Raw genomic sequence first — 20465 nt, forward strand, 5'->3', positions numbered from 1 at the left:
GAGGTCAAGAACCTCCTTTCAAGGAGTCAGTAGGAACAAGGCCAACAAAAAAATTGAGACCAAAATGATCACTTTGTCCTATACCTGGTATTTTGACAATGAGGTACAATTTGTGGGGCAGCACAGTAGCACAAGCGATTAGCACTGTGGCTTCACAGCGCCAGGGTCCCAGGTTCGATTCCCCGCTGGGTCAGCGTGTGTGCGGAGTCTGCACGTTCTCCCTGTGTCTGCGTGGGTTTCCTCCGGGTGCTCCGGTTTCCTCCCACAGTCCAAAGACGTGCAGGTTAGGTGGATTGGCCATGATAAATTGCCTTTAGTGACCTGAAAAGGTTAGGAGGAGTTATTGGGTTACGGGTTAGGGTGGAACTGAGGGCTTAAGTGGGTCAGTGTGGACTCGATGGGCCGAATGGCCTCCTTCTGCACTGTATTTTCTATTTTAGGACATCCCAAAGCGCTTTATTTTTAAAAGTAAAGCCACTGTAGGCAAACAACGTCGTCAATTTACACATTGAAAGATCCCAAAAGCAGCAACAAATGTACCAGATAATCACTGCTTTGTGGTGTTGATTGAGGGAGTAATGTTGGCCAGGATACAGGAGAACATACTGCTCTTTGTCAAATCGTGCACTGGGACCTTGTATGCCTGTCTGAGCAGGCAGATGGAGCCTTGGCATAATGTCTTGTCTGAAAGGGAGCTTACAATGTTTCTCGGCCCTATTACAGTGCAAGACCCTTTACTCAAACAGAGATGCTGATTATAAGCCTTGGAGAAATAAATTTTAACAAAATAATAAAATCACAGCTTTGGTGCAGTTTACTTCCCCTGTTATATCAGCCAAGGAATAAAAAGGTCACTGAGCAGAATCTGTCGAAACCTTTTGAAGAAGAATTCTGACCCACTCTCAATTGGAAAAATACAGGCCTTATGCTGGAACATGGTGGTGATGGAACGGTTTAAAAATAGGCCCAGAGTCAAAACAAATTGGACAGACTGAATAGCCTTCCTCAATCCTGCTTATGTTTGGAAAATAACGGCACTGCTGTTGAGAAGTTGGTTAATGGAGTAATTATTGTCTCCATCATATGTTCCACCTTCAAATGACTGTTCTTAGTTGAATCACAACTATATTTCATTTAACTCCGAGGGTTGTAAATTCTAATGAGTTACGAGGTTTCTTCGTCTTGCTGCCAAATTTTAAAGCTCCAATCCCAGTCAAGTTCAAAGCTGTTAAGATTAGCAAAAGGCTGGGGTGCAAAATAATTAAGACAAACTGTTAACAAATATTTCCGTGTTGCATCCAATGCTGTTATAGGATACTCATTGGACCTCATGATTGCATACAAGTGGTTTAAGGAGTGTTTTGTAATAATCATAGATATCATAGAATTTACAGTGCAGAAGGAGGCCATTCGGCCCATCGAGTCTGCACCGGCTCTTGGAAAGAGCACCCTACCCAAGGACAACACCTCCACCCCATAACCCAGTAACCCCACCCAACACTAAGGGCAATTTATCATGGCCAATGCACCTAACCTGCACATCTTTGGACTATGGGAGGAAACCGGAGCACCCAGAGGAAACCCACCCCCACACGGGGAGGATGTGCAGACTCCACAGACAGTGACCCAAGCCAGAATCGAACCTGGGACCATGGAGCTGTGAAGCAATTGTGCTATCCCCAAGGCTACCGTGCTGCCCAATAAGGGTGCAGTGTACGAATAAGATGTTCAAAGGCATGTTTGTGTTACATTTTTATGAAATAGTTGTTTGATAGCTCAGAACTTGAGTGTTGCCAGGGACAGCACGGTGGCACAGTGGTTAGCACTGCTGCCTCACGGTGCCGAGGACCTGTGTTCGATTCTGACCCCGGGTCACTGTCCGTGTGGAGTTTGCACATTCTCCTCGCGTCTGCGCAACCCAAAAACATGTAGGTGGATTGGCCATGCTAAATTGCCCCTTAATTGGAAAAAAAAGAATTGGGCACTCTAAAATTTATAATGAAAAAAAGAACTCGAGTATTGCTCAAAAAAATAGATGTGTCAAAGCTTTTCGTTTTGCACTCATCAGGACTCTTCACAAGAATACCAGTATAAGGTGCAAACAGTGATTTATACTGTATGAGAAGAGAGTGCTGAACAGATGGCAAGTGGACTCTGATTGATAGAGGCATTGCCTTGGAGAATGCATCAGCTGATGGTGACTGACAGTTAACCGCCAAACACGGTTTAAAATTTAAACCAGGCAGCTTAACCACGAGTGGTCAAGGCATTGCCCTAAGGAATGAGTCAGTGAATGGCTGTCACTTATTTTGTTTGGTTGAAACAGGTGCAATGTGTGCACATGTTCTTTCTGTCTGCAAAAAGGGCCTTGTACATCAATATATGTAGCTTCCAGCACAAGCAAATGCGCTACTCTGCGAGCCCGACTGACATTCTTAAATTGCTTGTCAGCGTAATTCTTAGCACACTGCGGATTATTAAGATTACCCGTGAAGGGCAAGGCATCTCAAAAATTTGAGCAGCAGGTGAAGTTAGCTGTTTCATGCTGCTACTATGCAATAACAACACGAGTGGTATTCGCCACTAATAGGATGCTGTCACCAAGCCAAAAAGACGTTCTGCTTATCACACAAATGAGTAATGCAGCAAAAGAATTTCAATGCCAGTGTGATGCTAGGTATGTAGGCTGCACATCCCAAAGACTGGCGGATCGTATCAAATACCATGTCCCAGATACTTGCAACTGGCAAGGTACAGACTGTACCCAACCAGCTCATGGTTGCAAAGCTCAAAACACAGTGTCCGACATTCAATGTGATTCTGCGATTGAACAACATTTGCAAAGTAATCCTCATTGCGCAAAGAATTACGCTGACAATCAATTTAAGATGATCAGGTGGACTCACAATTTGCGTGTACTTGAAGCTATATATATTAATACACAGTACCTGTTCTTTGCAGACAGAACATGTACACACAGGCCTTCTGGGATACCAAAAATCTGTCTATCTGAGTCTTAAATATATTCAATGATGGAACATCCACAGTCCTCTGGGGTTGGGAAATCCAAAGGTTCACAACTGAATGAAAAAAAAATCTAATCTCAGTCCTCAAGATCCCTAATGGCGAGACTGTGTCCCTGCGTTCTAGATTCCCCAGCCAGGGGGAAACAACCTGTCAAGATGCTGCCTGGTTTGCAGGATAGGTCTTATGAGGAAAGGTCGAGGGAGCTCGGGCTTTTCTCATTGGAGTGGAGGAGGATGAGAGGTGACTTAATAGAGGTTTATAAGATGATGAGGGTGATAGATAGAGTGGACGTTCAGAGACTATTTCCTCGGGTGGATGCAGCTGTTACAAGGGGGCATAACTGTAAGGTTCAGGGTGGGAGATATAGGAGGGATATCCGAGGTAGGTTCTTTACTCAGAGAGTGGTTAGGGTGTGGAATGGACTGCCTGCTGTGATAGTGGAGTCGGACATTTTAGGAACTTTCAAGCGGTTATTGGATAGGCACATGGAGCACACCAGAATGACAGGGAGTGGGATAGCTTGATCTTGGTTTCGGACAATGCTCGGCACAACATCGAGGGCCTAAGGGCCTGTTCTGTGCTGTTCTATGTTCTATAAGTTGTATATATCATTTGTACAACCCTGTCAAGTTGTATATATCATTCAACATTTTTTAAAGAATTAAAAAAAAAAGAGTACCCAATTCTTTTTATCAATTAAGGGGCAATTTAGCATGGCCTATCCACCTACACTGCACATCTTTCAGTTGTGGGGATGAGGCCCACGCAGACATGGGGAGAATGTGCAAACTCCACACGGACAGTGTCCCAGGGCTGGGATTGAACCCGGGTCCTCGGCGCAGTGTGACAGCAGTGCTAACCACTGCACCACCGTGCTGCCCTTGTTGTATATAGCAATGAGATAATTTTTCTAAACCCCAAAAAGAATAGGCCCATTATTTATCAAGCCATTCATTATACGCAACTCTCTCATAAGACATGGGAGTGGAATTAGGCCACTCGGCCCATCGAGTCTGCTCCACCACTCAATCATGGCTTATATTTTTCTCAGCTCCTGCCTTCTCCCCATAGCCCCTGATCCCCTTATTAATCAAGATCCTACCTATCTCTGTCCTAAAGACACTCTAGTGATTTGGCCTCCACAGCCTTCTGCGGCAAAGAGTTCCCAGGACCCAATCTTGTGAACATTTGCTATTCTGCCTCCTTAGATACGGAGACCAAAACAGACCTGATCTCAAAACCCTGTATAATTGTACCAAAACCTCCTCACATTTGGAATGCCAATCCCCTTACCATAAAGGGCAACATGCCTTTTGCCCTCCCAATTGCTTGCTGTACCTGCTTGCTAACTTATACTTCCTTATGCAAGGGCACCCTTTGAACATCAACATTTGCAAGTTTAATGCCTTTTCAAGACTATTCTGCTTTCTATTTGACCAAAGTGAATAACTTCACACTTCCCTACGTTATTCCATCTGTCATCTTGTTGTCCATTCACTTAATCTGCCTATACCACACGGCAGCCACATTATGTTCCCCTTAGAGCTTATATTCCCATCCGGCTTAGTATCATCAGCAAACGTGGGTGCATTACTCCCAGTCTTCGTTCAAGTCATTCATACAAATTGTAAACTGCTGAGGCCCCAGCAATGACCCTTGCAGCACAGCCGGTCAACTTGGAAAAAAAAACCCTGGCGCAGTGGGTTAGCCCTGCAGCCTCACAGCGCTGAGGTCCCAGGTTCGATCCCGGCTCAGGGTCACTGTCCGTGTGGAGTTTGCACATTCTCCCCGTGTTTGCGTGGGTTTCGCCCCCACAACCCAAAGATGTCCAGGCTAGGTGGAATGGCCACGCTAAATTGCCCCTTCATTGGAAAAAATTAATTGGGTGCACTAAATTTATTTGATAAAAACTTGGAAAAAAAGCATTTGTCCCTACTTTCTGCTTCCTATCTGTTAACCAATCCTTCATCCATGTAACTATATTACTCCCAACTCTGGGCGGCAAGGTGGTGCAGTGGTTAGCACTGCTATCTCACGGCACCGAGACCCGGGTTCAATCCTGACCCGGAGTCATTGTCTGTGAGGAGTTTGCACATTCTCCCTGTATCAGCGTGGGTCTCACCCCCACAACCCAAAAAGATGTGCAGGGTAGGTGGATTGGACATGCTAAATTGTCCCTTAATTGGGAAAAAAAAAAAGAATTGGGTACTCAAAATTTCTATTTTAATAAATATATTACCCCCTCAACTCTAATGAGTCCTAGTCTTGCATATTAACCTTTTGAGTAGCATCTTTGGGACCTCCCCTTTAGGGATAGGGAAGAAGTTCCAGAGTGTAGGGCGCAGGCAACTGAAGACATGGCCCTTAACGGTGGAGTGATACAAATCAGGGATGGTCAAGAGGTCAGAATTGGAGGAGTGGAGTTATGTTGGAGGGTTGTGGGGCTGGAGAAGATTCCAAATATCAGGAGAGACAAGCCATGGAACGACTTGAAAACAAGGATAAGGATTTAAAAAATAGACTGATCTGTAAAAGGGTATAGAGGAGGAATAGTGGAACCTAACCCACCCGGAGTATATATGTGCTCAAACAAAAATTTAAAGAAAGAATTGGAAACAGAAGGGCATTAACTTTGGCAAAATAGTGCGTCGGGCAATGAAGGCTATATAATAGCCCAAACTTCAGCCTCGATTACAGAATAAAGTCAGTCACTTACAGATCTTGTGTTGTCCTTTAATTGGAAATTTCAACAGCAGTTCCTGGGGATTGGTGCAAATAAACACAAATGGAGAACCGCACTCCTGGCCTGCAAACTGAAAACAGAAATTATATGTTAATATTTTTCACCCACCATTTCCAAATTGAAATGGTTATTATTTGATTCCTCACACCAAAGCTGGCTGCAATCCACCCGCCCACACCAGCACAAACTGAAACTTTCCCATCCCTCTTCCCAGACACTGTCTGAAATCCAGCCCCTTCACACCCCAGCACAGCTGACAATGGTGGGCAGCACGGTAGCATAGTGGTTAGCATCAATGCTTCACAGCTCCAGGGTCCCAGGTTCGGTTCCCGGCTGGGTCACTGTCTGTGCGGAGTCTGCACGTCCTCCCCGTGTGTGCCTGGGTTTCCTCCGGGTGCTCCGGTTTCCTTCCACAGTCCAAAGATGTGCGGGTTAGGTGGATTGGCCATGCTAAATTGCCCGTAGTGTCCTAAAAAGTAAGGTTAAGGGGGAGTTGTTGGGTTACGGGTATAGGGTGGATACGTGAGTTTGAGTAGGGTGATCATTGCTCGGCACAACATCGAGGGCCGAAGGGCCTGTTCTGTGCTGTACTGTTCTAAATGTGGCGACCAGAACCAGAACTGCACACCCCCCCAGTTGAAATCTTCCTGTTTCTCTTCATTCTGCCCCAACTGGCTATAAGCTGCATTTAAAAACTCTTCTGTTGGTCTAAATTTAGCATTTAAGCGAAAATGAACGCTGACGGTTACAATAATCATTAAAACAGATTCCTTCTCTCGCCTGACGTGAAAGTGTATTTGAGTTAAAAGAACTCTCATTCAGCAAGTGCACTCCACATTAGCTTCAGTATTCCTCTTGGTGAAAACCTACCGATAGAGATGCCTTTGGTGGAAGTTAAATGTCCATTTGTAAGTATCAAGGATAACAAGACCAGCCAGTTCAGAATGAGTCATAGAATCCCTACAGTGCAGAAGGAAGCCATTCGTCCCATCGGGTCTGCAGCAACTCGCTGAACGATCACCTGACCTAGGCCCACTCCCCTGCCCTATCCCTGGAACCCCACCTAACCAGTGGACACTTGAGGGTCAATTTAGCATGGCCAATCCTGCACATCTTTGGACTTTTGTTTCTTTCCTTGCCCCATCACCATTCCCTCTAGCTCTGTAGGACTACCTCTTGTTATTCAATCGCTTTGGCCTTCTGTCCCATCACAGACCATCCTTTTGTCTCTTTTCCTGCCCACTGCTTCTCAAAACCTATTACATTTGTAACGTTTTCCAATTGTGATGAAAGGTCACCAATCTGAAAATTTAGCTCGGGTTTCTCTCTCCACAGTTGCTAGCAGATCTGCTGAGTATTTCCAGCATTTTTTGTTTTTATTGCTGAATTGCAAGGCTAGAACTATCAACATGTACAACTGAATAGCTTGCATTCCACTGACCATCAAAAAAGTCAGGTCAATGCTGCATGCCTGCATGTGACTATCCTTCGATGTTTGAGACACAGGCGTGATGCTAATTCCTGAAAGATTGGGTGAAGAACAATCTCTCTTTTGTTACCCAGTACTTTCAATGTTCCATATCACTGCATGAAGATAGGCATCTTGGAAAATGGCCGATACACACCCAACTGAAATAGTAGACGGAGCCTTTTATAACGATTAGGTTTTATTGTTGGATGTTGACGTTGGGTTGGAACACTCAAATTGACTTTGAAACTATACAGTAGGAACTAGAACCAATTTCTGTCCTTGATGGACTGGAACAAGGTCAACGCTGTTGAGTTAAATGGAAATTGTAACAGATGGACAATACTCCTTATGTGTTCCATGTGAGGATATGTGAAGTGTTTCCTGCCTGCATTGTGTACTCAACATTGACATACATTCTACAACGTCCAGTGACAGGGTAAAGGCCAGAGAGGTGCAGGAGTTTCTGGAGCGTATTCAGGAAAACTTTCCCCATCAGTATGTTTCCAGTCCAATGAGGAAGGAGGCATCGCTGGATCAGGTTCTGGAGAATAAGAGGGGTCAAATGCATCAAATGTCAGTAGGGAACTTTTAGGCAACAGTTATCATTATACCATAAGGTTTAGGTGAGCTAGGGAAAAGGACAAGGAGCAATCAAGGGTAAAAATAATTAATTGGGGAAGGGGTAACTTTAATGGTGTGAATAAATCTAATCCAGGTAAATTGACAAAGGGTCACTTGGAATCGAAATGTTAGCTCTTTTCTTTCCCTGCAGATGCTGCCAGGCCTGCTGAGATTTTCCAGCATTTTCTCTTTTGGAATTGGAATCAAAGATTGGTGGGCAAAACTAATAGAATAATGGGCTGCCTTTAAAGAGGAGAGTGTTTTGATACAGTCACGGTGCATTCCCACAAGGTGTTAAGGTAGGACAAACAAATCCTGAGCTCCCTCGATGACGAAAGAGACGAAACAGAAGATGATTACGATGAAGTAGAAAAAGTATATAACAGATGCGTCAGCTGGATAATACAATTGGGAATATAGAAAGCTCAAAGCAGAGGTGCAAAAACAAAGAGAAGCAAATAGAGAGAGTAGGAGCAGAGACTGGCAGCTAACATAAAAAGTGAGTTAGAGTCTTCTATAGGCATATATATAGTAAAAGGAAGTGGAGCCAATTAGGGACCTAAAAGAGGTTTCAAACATGGAGGTGAGGGCATGATGGCATGGCAGTCTAGTGAACGGTGAAGAGGATAATGTTAAATTTCATGAGAACAAAGAGCAGCTGGTGGAATAGGTGGATAAGCGGCAGATAATAATAATTTTTGTCACGAATAGGCTTACGTTATCACTGCAATTAAGTTACTGTGAAAAGCCCCTAGTTTCCATCCATTCGGGTACGTTGAGGGAGAATTCAGAATGTCCAATTCACCCAACAAGTACGTCTTTCGGGACTCGTGGGAGGAAGCCAGAGCACCCGGAGGAAACCCACGCAGACAACGTGCAGACTCCGCACAGAGTGTGACCCAAGCCGGGAATCGAATCTGGGACCCTGACGCTGTGAAGCAACAGTGCTAACCGCTGTGCTATCGTGCAGTCCATCTGTAGGGCCACGGGAAAAAGGTGGGGCAGTTGCACTAAGCCGGTTGGTCTTGATGAAAGCAGACACAGTGGGGCGAATGGCCTCCCTCTGCACTATAACCATATTACAATTCTACAAGTCCTTCATTTAACAGTTTATGCTCGCCCTTCAAATGGATTCTGTATCTCAGCTGTTGAAAACTACCTTTACATTCCAAGGAGAATCTGGATCTCTTCAAAACGAAGGTACATTAACGGCTGGTTAAATGAAGCAGAGGAGACCAATTGAGATGCTAGTACAGATTCAACGGGACAAATGGCCTCCCTCTGTACTGTAGCCATATTAAGTTGAACCCACCCCAAGAAATACACCAAGTTCAAAGACGCACCACATTTTTAGTCAGTGATGCAGCTCAGATGATGTTGACATCAGAGCTTCATCTCCCTCACAATTTGTGAACTCAAATAGTGAAAAAGTAACCTCCATCCATTTCGAAGATAATACAACGAACGTGATCAAACACTAGCTCTCAGGAGTAATTGCTCTCTCAACTTGTCTGCTCAGTAGGAAAAGTAATTTACCAAGGATACTTCTGCTTCTGGGTCTGCGGTGCGTATTTTAAACCTCTGCCCTGTGCCTCCAGAGTCAACATTCCCTTGGAAAGTTTCCCCAAAGCGGTGGTTATCCATTGCAGCAATACAAGTCTGTACATAGTATCCACCTTGTAACAGCGTGACTGATGCTGATTACATTTTTAAAAGTACCACAAATATTATCTTCCTCATTCTTTAATCCAATTTAACCACAACATACAGATTAATATAATTCAACAGGGGGGTATACCCAGAGCCACCAGTCCCTTTCAGAGTTTGGTGCCATGAGAGACTTGGATCTGCTTATCGACAATGGTGAGACATTTATTAGAAAACCTTCAAGTTATGCCAGGTCATAAGACTTTGCATTTTAGCTCATTTTCTAAGTATGAGGATAGCCAGAGTTAAATAACCATCCTTCCACATTTGTAAAGTGGAAGCAAGTGACAAGTGGCACGGTGGTTAGTCTCACAGCACACCGATTCAATTCCGGCCTTGGGTGACGTGCGGAGTTTGCATGTTCTCCCCATCTCTGCTTGGGCTTCTTCCGGGTGCTCCGGTTTCGTCCCACAGTCCAAAGATGTGCAGTCTAGGTGGATTGGCCATGATATAAATTGGCCCTTCGTGTCCAAGGATGTGCAGGTTAAGTGGGGTTATGGGGTTACAGGGATAGGGCGGGGGAACTGGTCTAGGTAACGTGCTCTTTCAGACTCGATGGGCCGAATGGCCTCCTTTTGCACTGTAGGTATGTGGTGAACCACTGTGCACCAGTATTAGGGGATGTACGGTAGGACCTGCACTACAGGTTCGCCGGTAGCCCCTGCTGGCTAGCTCCGCCCACAAGGAGCTGTATAAATATGCGTGACCTCCTCCTGATCAGCCATTTTGGCAGCTGCAGCAGGAGGCCACGCATCTGACTGTAATAAAGCCACAGTTGTACCAATCTGAGTCTTTCGTGCAATTGATCGTGCATCAAGGTATTCTATGACATCCAAACAGGACAAAACCTGAGGTATAGCCATACCAAACTGATCACCATCCCCAATTGTCAGATCAAAACAATACAGCATGCAAACAATAGCAACAATCCACTGATCAAGACTGGCTGGGACCAACATGGTGCAGATATGTTGCACCATTTGGTGGACCAAATGGCCTCCTCCTGTGCCACAACATGCTACATGATGCCGATTCTTCACACTTGACCTTTTGTGTCGGATAAGACTCGATCCGACACTATTTTTGAAGGAAAATTATTTTTGTTTGACAACAATGAAACAAAACTCTGTGCGCTCAATGGGCAAGCAGATTTATATAAAACATCGGTACCATTCTACATACAAAATGTGCAAAGGGTTAAAGTTTTGGCTTTCCGATTTATGCAAGGGGGTGAAGAGCATAAACTTCCGGATTAGAGCATTGGACAGAGGGCTACCATTTAGAGTGTTCAGAAGGAAAGCAAGATAGCTGTGGAATGCACAGATGAGCTTTAACTAATTTCACTAATCTGAATTTGGTATTGTGTTTCACTCCAATAAACATTAATCAGAAGCCAAGACTGATAACGGTGGCACTGCATTGAAAAATGGTACTCAATATAACTTAATGCACAATTTAATAGTAATAATCTTTATTAGTGTTACATTAACACTGCAATGAAGTGACTGTGAAAATCCCCTAGTCGCCACACTCCGGCGCCTGTTCAGGTACACAGAGGGAGAATTCAGAATGTCCAATTCACCTAACAGCACGTCTTTCGGGACTTGTGGGAGGAAACCGGAGACACGGGGAGAACGTGCAGACAGTGACAGTGACCCAAGCATAAATCAAACCTGGGATCCTGGAGCTGTGAAGCAACAATGCTAAGCACTGTGCTATCATGCCACCCATGCACTGTGAGGGCCACATCGGTCAGAGATGCTTGCCCTTTGGACAAGGTGGCAAACCAGGGCCCCATTTTCTCATTCAAGATCCCATGGCACTGTTCAAAGATAAAGTCTGGGGATGCAATTAACATTATCAGCCACACCAGCACACACATACAGTGCCAGTGTAGAAAGAAAACATTTAGTCCCTCCCTCTTGCCTTACAAAGCATCCTTTATGGCTGTTTAGCACAGGGCTAAATCGCTGGCTTTGAAAGCAGACCAAGCAGGCCAGCAGCACGGTTCGATTCCCGTAACAGCCTCCCCGAACAGGTGCCCGAATGTGGCGACTAGGGGCTTTTCACAGTAACTTCATTGAAGCCTACACGTGACAATAAGCGATTTTCATTTCATTAAAGCATTTTTTTCATCACTTTGTTTTTGCTAACGAATTCAATCTCTGGAGAGCAGTCTTGCCCACATTGGTCTCAAACAACAACAGTTTGCACTGATACACCATTTTTAACATACTCCCAAGGCACTTGACGGAAGAGAAAGGAACCAACATTGAGCCATTGGCAACCCAGAAGTATTCATCAAAAGGTGGGTCAATCAGGTAAATTTTAAAGGTTAAAAAAAAAAGGAGAGGTTTGGGAGAGGGTTCTGAAAGTGAGACAGAGATAGCAGAACTGTCTTCTGCAAACAGCAATTAACATTATATCAATTGCTAATTTTAAAACTAAGATTAAGGCCATTTCTATTAGAGGTTGTGGAAAGAAAGGGAGAAAGATGCCTAAATCTATGGCCACGAGGACACAAGGCTGAATGAAGGTGGTTGCAGAGGTAGGGTGAGGACGAGGGATCTGTAGATGAGGACATGATATTTAATTGTGTGCGCATGAAGGGAACAGGAAAACAGGTCAGCATGTGGGCTGATGGGTAGGTGACATCTCAAGAAACAAAAGATGGTGCTTTCCCAAATCTTGCCTCTTCCTCACTTCTTTCAGACATCCTTCCTTAACTTGAAGACTTCTAAACACGGCATTTGTTCTCTCTTCAAGCCCTGTGACTTAGAACCAACAACAGTGATAACGAGCAGTTTCTGACTACACGGGAGGTAATTTGTACTTTGAGGGAGTTCCAACACCAGGGCCCTTTTGTAAAATTCAAACTTTACAAAAATTCTCTCGCGATATGGGCGTCGCTGGCAAGACCAGTGTTAGTTACCCATACCTAACTGCCCTGGAGAAATTGATGTTGGGCTGCCTTTTAAAAAAAATAAGTTTAGATTACCCAATTATTTTTTCCAATTAAGGGGCAATTTAGTGTGGCCAATCCACCTACTCTGCACATTTTTGGGTTGTGGGGGCGAAACCCACGCAGACACGGGGAGAACGTGCAAACTCCACACGGACAGTGACCCAGAGCCGGTTGGGCTGCCTTCTTGACTCAGTGCAGTGCTGTTAGGTAGGGAGTTCCGGGTCTTTGATCCAGCAACGACGAAGGAACAGCATTATATTTCTAACGCCTGACTGTTGCGAGACTTCTAGGGGATCTTGAAAGTGGTGATGTTGCCATTCGCCCGTTGCCATCATCCTTTCAGGCAGTGGAGTTTGCGGCTTTCGAAGATGCTGTTGAATGAGTCTCGGTGAGTTGCTGCATGGTGTCTTGCATGTGGTACACACTGTTTGCCTGTGTGTGCCAGAGTGATGGAGGGAATACACATTTAACATGGCGGACGAGGTGCCGATCAAGCGGGCTGCTTTGTTCTGGAAGGTGTCGAGGTTTTTGGAGTTGCACGTGTCCAGTCAAGTGGAGGGTGACTTGTGCCTCGTAGGTTAGTGCTTGGGAAGTCAAGAAGTGAGTTACTCGCCATAAAATCTCCAGCCTCAGACCTGCTCTTGTCGCCACAGTATTTACATGGCTGGTCAATGATAACCCTCAGGGTGAAAACATGGAGAACTCATAGTGATAGTAATGATATTCACATCATTAGGTGACTAGGTTCTCGCTTGTTGGAGATACTGATTACAACGCAGTAGTGAAGGAATCCTGCAATATCGGTGATACTGCTTTTGGATGAGATGGTAAATTAGCTGTAATTAGCTTCTTAAATACAAAAGAATTCAGTTGCATTCCTGCTAATGTTGGTTTAAGGAAGTATCAACTGCACTATTGAGGCTTAAAGAGGTTATCCATGCAACAGGAAAGAGAATTAATTCACACAACTGAAACAAGTCAATCGACACAGATTAATGCTCCATCTCGGCTTCCTCCTGAGATCCCCAACATCACAGATGCCAGTCTTCAGTCAATTTGATTAACGCAGATTAATGAATCATTGGAATGGTGCTTGTTACATTCCATTTCAAAAGCCATTAGCATACAGCAGCTCATAAGCAAATTTCCCAGTTCCCTCTGAAACAAACATTGCATTTTCCAAATCAACCAGAGATAAATCAATACTTTGACATGGTTCATCATGTATGCATGGGCAGCACGGTAGCACGGTGGTTAGCAAAGTTGCTCCACAACTCCAGGGTCGATTCCCGGCTTGGGTCACTGTCTGTGCGGAGTCTGCACGTTCTCCCAGTGTCTGCGTGGGTTTCCTCCGGGTGCTCCGATTTCCTCCCACAGTCCAAAGATGTGCAGGTTAGGTGGATTGGCTGTGTTAAATTGCCCTTGGTGTCCAAAAAAGGTTAGATGGGGTGACTGGGTTATGGGGTTAGGGTGGAGGCGTGGGCTTGGGTAAGGTACTCTTTCCAAGGGCCGGTGCAGACTCGATGGGCCAAATGGCCTTCTTCTGCACTGTAAATTCTATGATCTGTGCAAGGATGCTGTTCTCATCATCACAACACAACCTGCTTCTTTGTTCCTCGATAATGATGCAGAGAGGCTAGAGTTCCCCTTCTGTCAAAGATACTCTCAGTTCCTTAACACCATTTGGCAGAATTTCACTGTGAGCAAACTGAGGAGGTGGGGACAGTGGGAAATCGAAGGATCCGAGAGGCGACATTTTCAAATCAAACTTTCAAGATCAGCATAGTGTGCGCAGTTCTAAGAAGCAGTTTAAGTGTTTCATCCGTCAATACCCATCCTGCCCTGGCCTGTCAGATCGAAACTCAGGCCATTCTCAAGTCGGAATTGGACCCAGTTCGGATTGATTGAGAAGTTCTCTCTCTGACAGCCAGGCAGTGTTATCTTACGGAGCTAAAACATGGTGTTGACTTGAAAATCAACGCAATCCACAGAACTGAACATTGGACAAAACCCAAAGCTCAGTGCTTAGGTTCTCACTCAAAGAGTAAGTTGTAATATTACACAAGGTCAAGCTCAGGTGAGAACACTTTAAAAGAAGCTATAACTTGCAGCAATGTTGACCGATCAATAGTTTTTTCAAGAAAAGGCTCAAATTGAAATAATCTCACTGGTGAAGGCCATGGGGCAGCACGGTAGCATTGTGGATAGCACAACTGCTTCACAGCTCCAGGGTCCCAGGTTCGATTCCGGTTTGGGTCACTGTCTGTGCGGATTCTGCACATCCTCCCAGTGTGTACGTGGGTTTTCTCCAGGTGCTCCGGTTTCCTCCCACAGTCCAAAGATGTGCAGGTTAGGTGGATTGGCCATGATAAATTGCCCTTAGTGTCCAAAATTGCCCTTAGTGCTGGGTGGGGTTACTGGGTTATGGGGATAGGGTGGAGGTGTTGACCTTGGGTAGGGTGCTCTTTCCAAGAGCCGGTGTAGACTCGATGGGCCGAATGGCCTCCTTCTGCACTGTAAATTCTATGAGACAACTGTACTCTTCCTCTTGCCTTGCAACTCAGTGCAGGTAGAGGAGATTCACATCTTCCTGTCGGTAGCTGCAAATTCCCCCCAATAAGACAGGCCTCCAGCTCACATGCAGAGACCACACACACTCACTGCACACAAAGCATTGGTACATTTATCTTTCCGATCCAATAACTACAATCAACTTCATTGTGATCTATAAATTCAGTTTTCGAGTCTGCCAGCGTCACATTTGAACCCCCTCTGGCCAACGTTGCGCAGAAAGTATCCAGATACAAGTTTGCGTGTGTTGTTTGTTTCACAGCACAGCCCCTAGTGAATTGAAAGTCACACTGAAAGAAAATGAATGTGCTCATTAAAGGTAGTTTCCCGGAGACCAAACCACAAGCAATTCCGTGGCTTGTCTCTGCAAGTGATGAAACACCTTGCAGTCATTGTGATCCAGCACACGTAAAAAGGCAGTCTGTTTTTTTAAGAAACAGCCGTGTAGGCAGGGAGACATCAAAGGCTGCAAAGGGAATGCGGTTTTGTCCTGGGACCCGAGGACAGAATGCAAAGAGATAATTTTGTTTAATTGAAGCACATCAACTCGCCACAATTGGCTCATGTAGCATATTTTTTATTCTGCATCATGAGGCAACAACACATTTTCTGTATATTTCACCTTGCTGTGAAATGAAGATTTGCACTTACATGGCGTGTGGTGTGTGTGTGTGTGCGTGTGTGTGTGTCATGTGTGTCATGTGTGTGTTGTGTGTGGCTTGTGTCCCAGTGGTAGCGTCCCCACCTCTGGGCAAGAAACTTTGGGTTCAAATGTTCAAGTCCCACATCAGGTCTTGATGGTCACGGAAGATACATCCATAACCTGGCCAAACAAGTTGATTATCAGCCCACATATCCTTCCAATGCCCCTGTTGGTAGGTGGTGCGGGAGAGTTTCCTAGTCAGCCATGCTGCAGAAGGCAACAGCGAACCACTGCAGTACTTTGCGAAGCATAAATCATGGAAGTCCTTAGTTCCCAATGTCCTCAAGGCAGCCAACACCTATCCCTCAATTAACACCACAGATTATCTGGTTATTTGCTTCATTATTGCTCGTGAGGAAAATATGTTGTGAAGAAGACATCAGGAGGTTGCAGAAGGATATGGATGGGTTGAGTGAATGGGCAAAAATCTGGCAGAAGGAGTATAATGGAGGAAAATGTGACGCTTTCACTTGGGCAGGAAGAATACAAAAAGCAGAGTATTACTTCAACGAAGAACGGCTGCAGGATTCAGAGCTGCAGAGTGTTCTGGCATGAATCACAAAACGTTGTACGCAGTTACAAGTAATTATGATTCATTGCAGTGTAAGCCTACTTGAAATGAAAAATGAAATGAAAATCGCTGATTGTCACAAGTCGGCTTCAAATGAAGTTACTGTGAAAAGCCCCTAGTCGCCACATTCCGGCGCCTGTTCGGGGAGGCTGATACGGGAACTGAACCGTGCTGCTGGCCTGCCTTGGTCTGCTTTCAAAGCCAGTGATTTAGCCCAGTGTGCTAAAGCAGCCCCGAGTGACAATTGTGACAATAATAAAGATTATTATATTATGAAGGCTAAGAAAGTTATCCTTTAGTATGAGAAGAATTGAACATAAAAGACAGGATGTTATGCTTCAGTTATATATATTTTTAAAATAATTTTTTCTCCAATTAAGGGGCAATTTAGCGTGTCCAATCCACCTAACCTGCACATCCTTGGGTTGTGGGAGTGAAAACCACGCAGATATGGGGAGAATGTGCAAACTCCACACGGACAGTGAACCAGGGCCGGGATTCGAACCTGGGTCCTCAGCACCGCAGTCCCAGTGCTATCCACTGCGCCACCTGCCGCCCATGCTAAACAGGAATTGGTGAGACCACATCTTGGATACTGTGTGCAGTTTTGGGTCTCCTCATTTAAGGAAGTATATAAAGGCGTGGAGAGACAGTTATGCGGTCTGCCCTCTTGTGGGCGAGTCCAGAACTAGGGGGCAGCGTTCTAAAATTAGAGTTCGCCCCTTTATGGCGAGATATGTGGGGAAATATTTCTCGAGGGCTGTGCGATTCTCTGCCTCAGAAGATGGGGTCATTGAATGTTTTTACGGTGGAGGTTGACAGACTCTGTTAGGTAAGAGAATCAAAGATTATCAGGGAAAGGTGGGAATGTGGAATTAGAAAAACAAACATAGCAGCGAGGATCTTATTGAATAGAGGAACAGCTTCGAAAATGAAAAAAAAATGAAAATCGTTTTATTGTCACGAGTAGGCTTCAATGAAGTTACTGTGTAAAGCCCCTAGTCGCCACATTCCGGCGCCTGTCCGGGGAGGCTGTTACGGCTGGTTCGAGGGGCCAAATGGCCTACTTCAGCATGATTGTATTTTCCAACATGACAACAGCGACGGCAATTCAAAAGTAGTTAATTGGTTGTAAAGTGTTAGAACATAAGAACATAAGAACTAGGAGCAGGAGTAGGCCATCTGGCCCCTCGAGCCTGCTCCGCCATTCAATTAGATCATGGCTGATCTTTTGTGGACTCAGCTCCACTTTCCGGCCCGAACACCATAACCCTTAATCCCTTTATTCTTCAAAAAACTATCTATCTTTACCTTAAAAACATGTAATGAAGGAGCCTCAACTGCTTCACTGGGTAAGGAATTCCATAGATTCACAACCCTTTGGGTGAAGAAGTTCCTCCTAAACTCAGTCCTAAATCTACTTCCCCTTATTTTGAGGCTATGCCCCCTAGTTCTGCTGTCACCCGCCAGTGGAAACAACCTGCCCGCATCTATCCTATCTATTCCCTTCATAATTTTAAATGTTTCTATAAAATCCCCCCTCATCCTTCTAAATTCCAACGAGTATAGTCCCAGTCTACTCAACCTCTCCTCATAATCCAATCCCTTCAGCTCTGGGATTAACCTAGTGAATCTCCTCTGCACACCCTCCAGTGCCAGTACGTCCTTTCTCAAGTAAGGAGACCAAAACTGAACACAATACTCCAGGTGTGGCCGCACTAATACCTTATACAATTGCAACATAACCTCCCTAGTCTTAAACTCCATCCCTCTAGCAATGAAGGACAAAATTCCATTTGCCTTCTTAATCACCTATTGCACTTGTAAACCAACCTTCTGTGACTCATGCACTAGCACACCCAAGTCTCTCTGAACAGCGGCATGCTTTAATATTTTATCGTTTAAATAATAATTCCGTTTGCTGTTATTCCTACCAAAATGGATAACCTCACATTTGTCAACATTGTATTCCATCTGCCAGACCCGAGCCCATTCACTTAACCTATCCAAATCCCTCTGCAGACTTCCAGTATCCTCTGCACTTTTCGCTTTACCACTCATCTTAGTGTCATCTGCAAACTTGGACACATTGCCCTTGGTCCCCAACTCCAAATCATCAATGTAAATTGTGAACAATTGTGGGCCCAACACGGATCCCTGAGGGACACCACTAGCTACTGATTGCCAACCAGAGAAACACCCATTTATCCCAACTCTTTGCTTTCTATTAATTAACCAATCCTCTATCCATGCTACTACTTTACCCTTAATGCCATGCATCTTTATCTTATGCAGCAACCTTTTGTGTGGCACCTAGTCAAAGGCTTTCTGGAAATCCAGATATACCACATCCATCGGCTCCCCGTTATCTACTGCACTGGTAATGTCCTCAAAAAATTCCACTAAATTAGTTAGGCATGACCTGCCTTTAACGAACCCATGCTGCGTCTGCCCAATGGGACAATTTCTATCCAGATGCCTCGCAATTTCTTCCTTGATGATAGATTCCAGCATCTTCCCTATTACCGAAGTTAAACTCACTGGCCTATAATTTCCTGCTTTCTGCCTACCTCCTTTTTTAAACAGTGGCGTCACGTTTGCTAATTTCCAATCCACCGGGACCACCCCAGAGTCTAGTGAATTTCGGTAAATTATCACTAGTGCATCTGCAATTTCCCTAGCCATCTCTTTTAGCACTCTGGGATGCATTCCATCAGGGCCAGGAGACTTGTCTACCGTTAGCCCCATTAGCTTGCCCATCACTCCCTCCTTAGTGATAACAATCCTCTCAAGGTCCTCACCTGTCATAGCCGCATTTCTATCAGTCGCTGGCATGTTATTTGTGTCTTCCACTGTGAAGACCGACCCAAAAAACCTGTTCAGTTCCTCAGCCATTTCCTCATTTCCCATTATTAAAACTCCCTTCTCATCCTCTAAAGGACCAATATTTACCTTAGCCACTCTTTTTTGTCTTATATATTTGTAAAAACTTTTACTGTCTGTTTTTATATTCTGAGCAAGTTTACTCTCATACTCTATCTTACTCTTCTTTATAGCTTTTTTAGTAGCTTTCTGTTGCCCCCTAAAGATTTCCCAGTCCTCTAATCTCCCAGCAATCTTTGCCACTTTATATGTTTTTTCCTTCAATTTGATACTCTCCCTTATTTCCTTAGATATCCACGGTCGATTTTCCCTCTTTCTTCCGTCCTTCCTTTTTGTTGGTATAAACCTTTGCTGAGCACTGTGAAAAATCGCTTGGAAGGTTCTCCACTGTTCCTCAACTGTTCCACCATAAAGTCTTAGCTCCCAGTCTACCTTAGCTAGTTCTTCTCTCATCCCCTTGTAATCTCCTTTGTTTAAACACAAAACACTAGTATTTGATTTTACTTTCTCACCCTCCATCTGTATTTTAAATTCCACCATATTGTGATCGCTCCTTCCGAGAGGATCCCTAACTATGAGATCATGAATCAATCCTGTCTCATTACACAGGACAAGATCTAGGACCGCTTGTTCCCTCGTAGGTTCCATTACATACTGTTCTAGGAAACTATCACGGATACATTCTATAAACTCCTCCTCACGGTTGCCTTGACCGACCTGGTTAAACCAATCGACATGTAGATTAAAATCCCCCATGATAACTGCTGTACCATTTCTACATGCATCAGTTATTTCTTTGTTTATTGCCTGCCCCACCATATCGTTAGTATTTGGTGGCCGATAGACTACTCCTATCAGTGACTTTTTCGCCTTACTATTCCTGATTTCCACCCAAATGGATTCAACCTTATCCTCCATAGCACCGATGTCATCCCTTACTTTTGGCTGGTCTTTGCCAAGACTCTCATTCATAGAATTTACAGTGCAGGAGGCCATTCGGCCCATCGAGTCTGCACTGGCTCTTGGAAAGAGCACCCTACCCAAGGGCAACACCTCCACCCCATCCCCATAACCCAGCAACCCCACCCAACACTAAGGGCAATTTTGAACACGAAGGGCAATTTATCATGGCCAATCTGAGCCAAGTCAGAAGCTTTAAATTATCATACGGCCGGTGTTCGCAATGCCGATCGGCACCTTACT

At 44.7% G+C, this 20465-nt stretch overlaps 1 protein-coding gene across 1 annotated transcript in view; it reads right to left on the minus strand.

The window, feature by feature from the left end:
* The window catches only part of trip4 (thyroid hormone receptor interactor 4), a 114258-nt gene that overhangs the window by 28878 nt on the left and 64915 nt on the right, over positions 1 to 20465 (minus strand). Inside the window, 1 exon segment of the mRNA XM_038784240.1 lies at positions 5744 to 5840. Coding sequence (XP_038640168.1) covers positions 5744 to 5840 — 97 coding nt within the window.

This window comes from Scyliorhinus canicula, chromosome 24 (assembly GCF_902713615.1).
Source record: "Scyliorhinus canicula chromosome 24, sScyCan1.1, whole genome shotgun sequence".
Taxonomy (NCBI): Eukaryota; Metazoa; Chordata; class Chondrichthyes; order Carcharhiniformes; family Scyliorhinidae; genus Scyliorhinus; species Scyliorhinus canicula.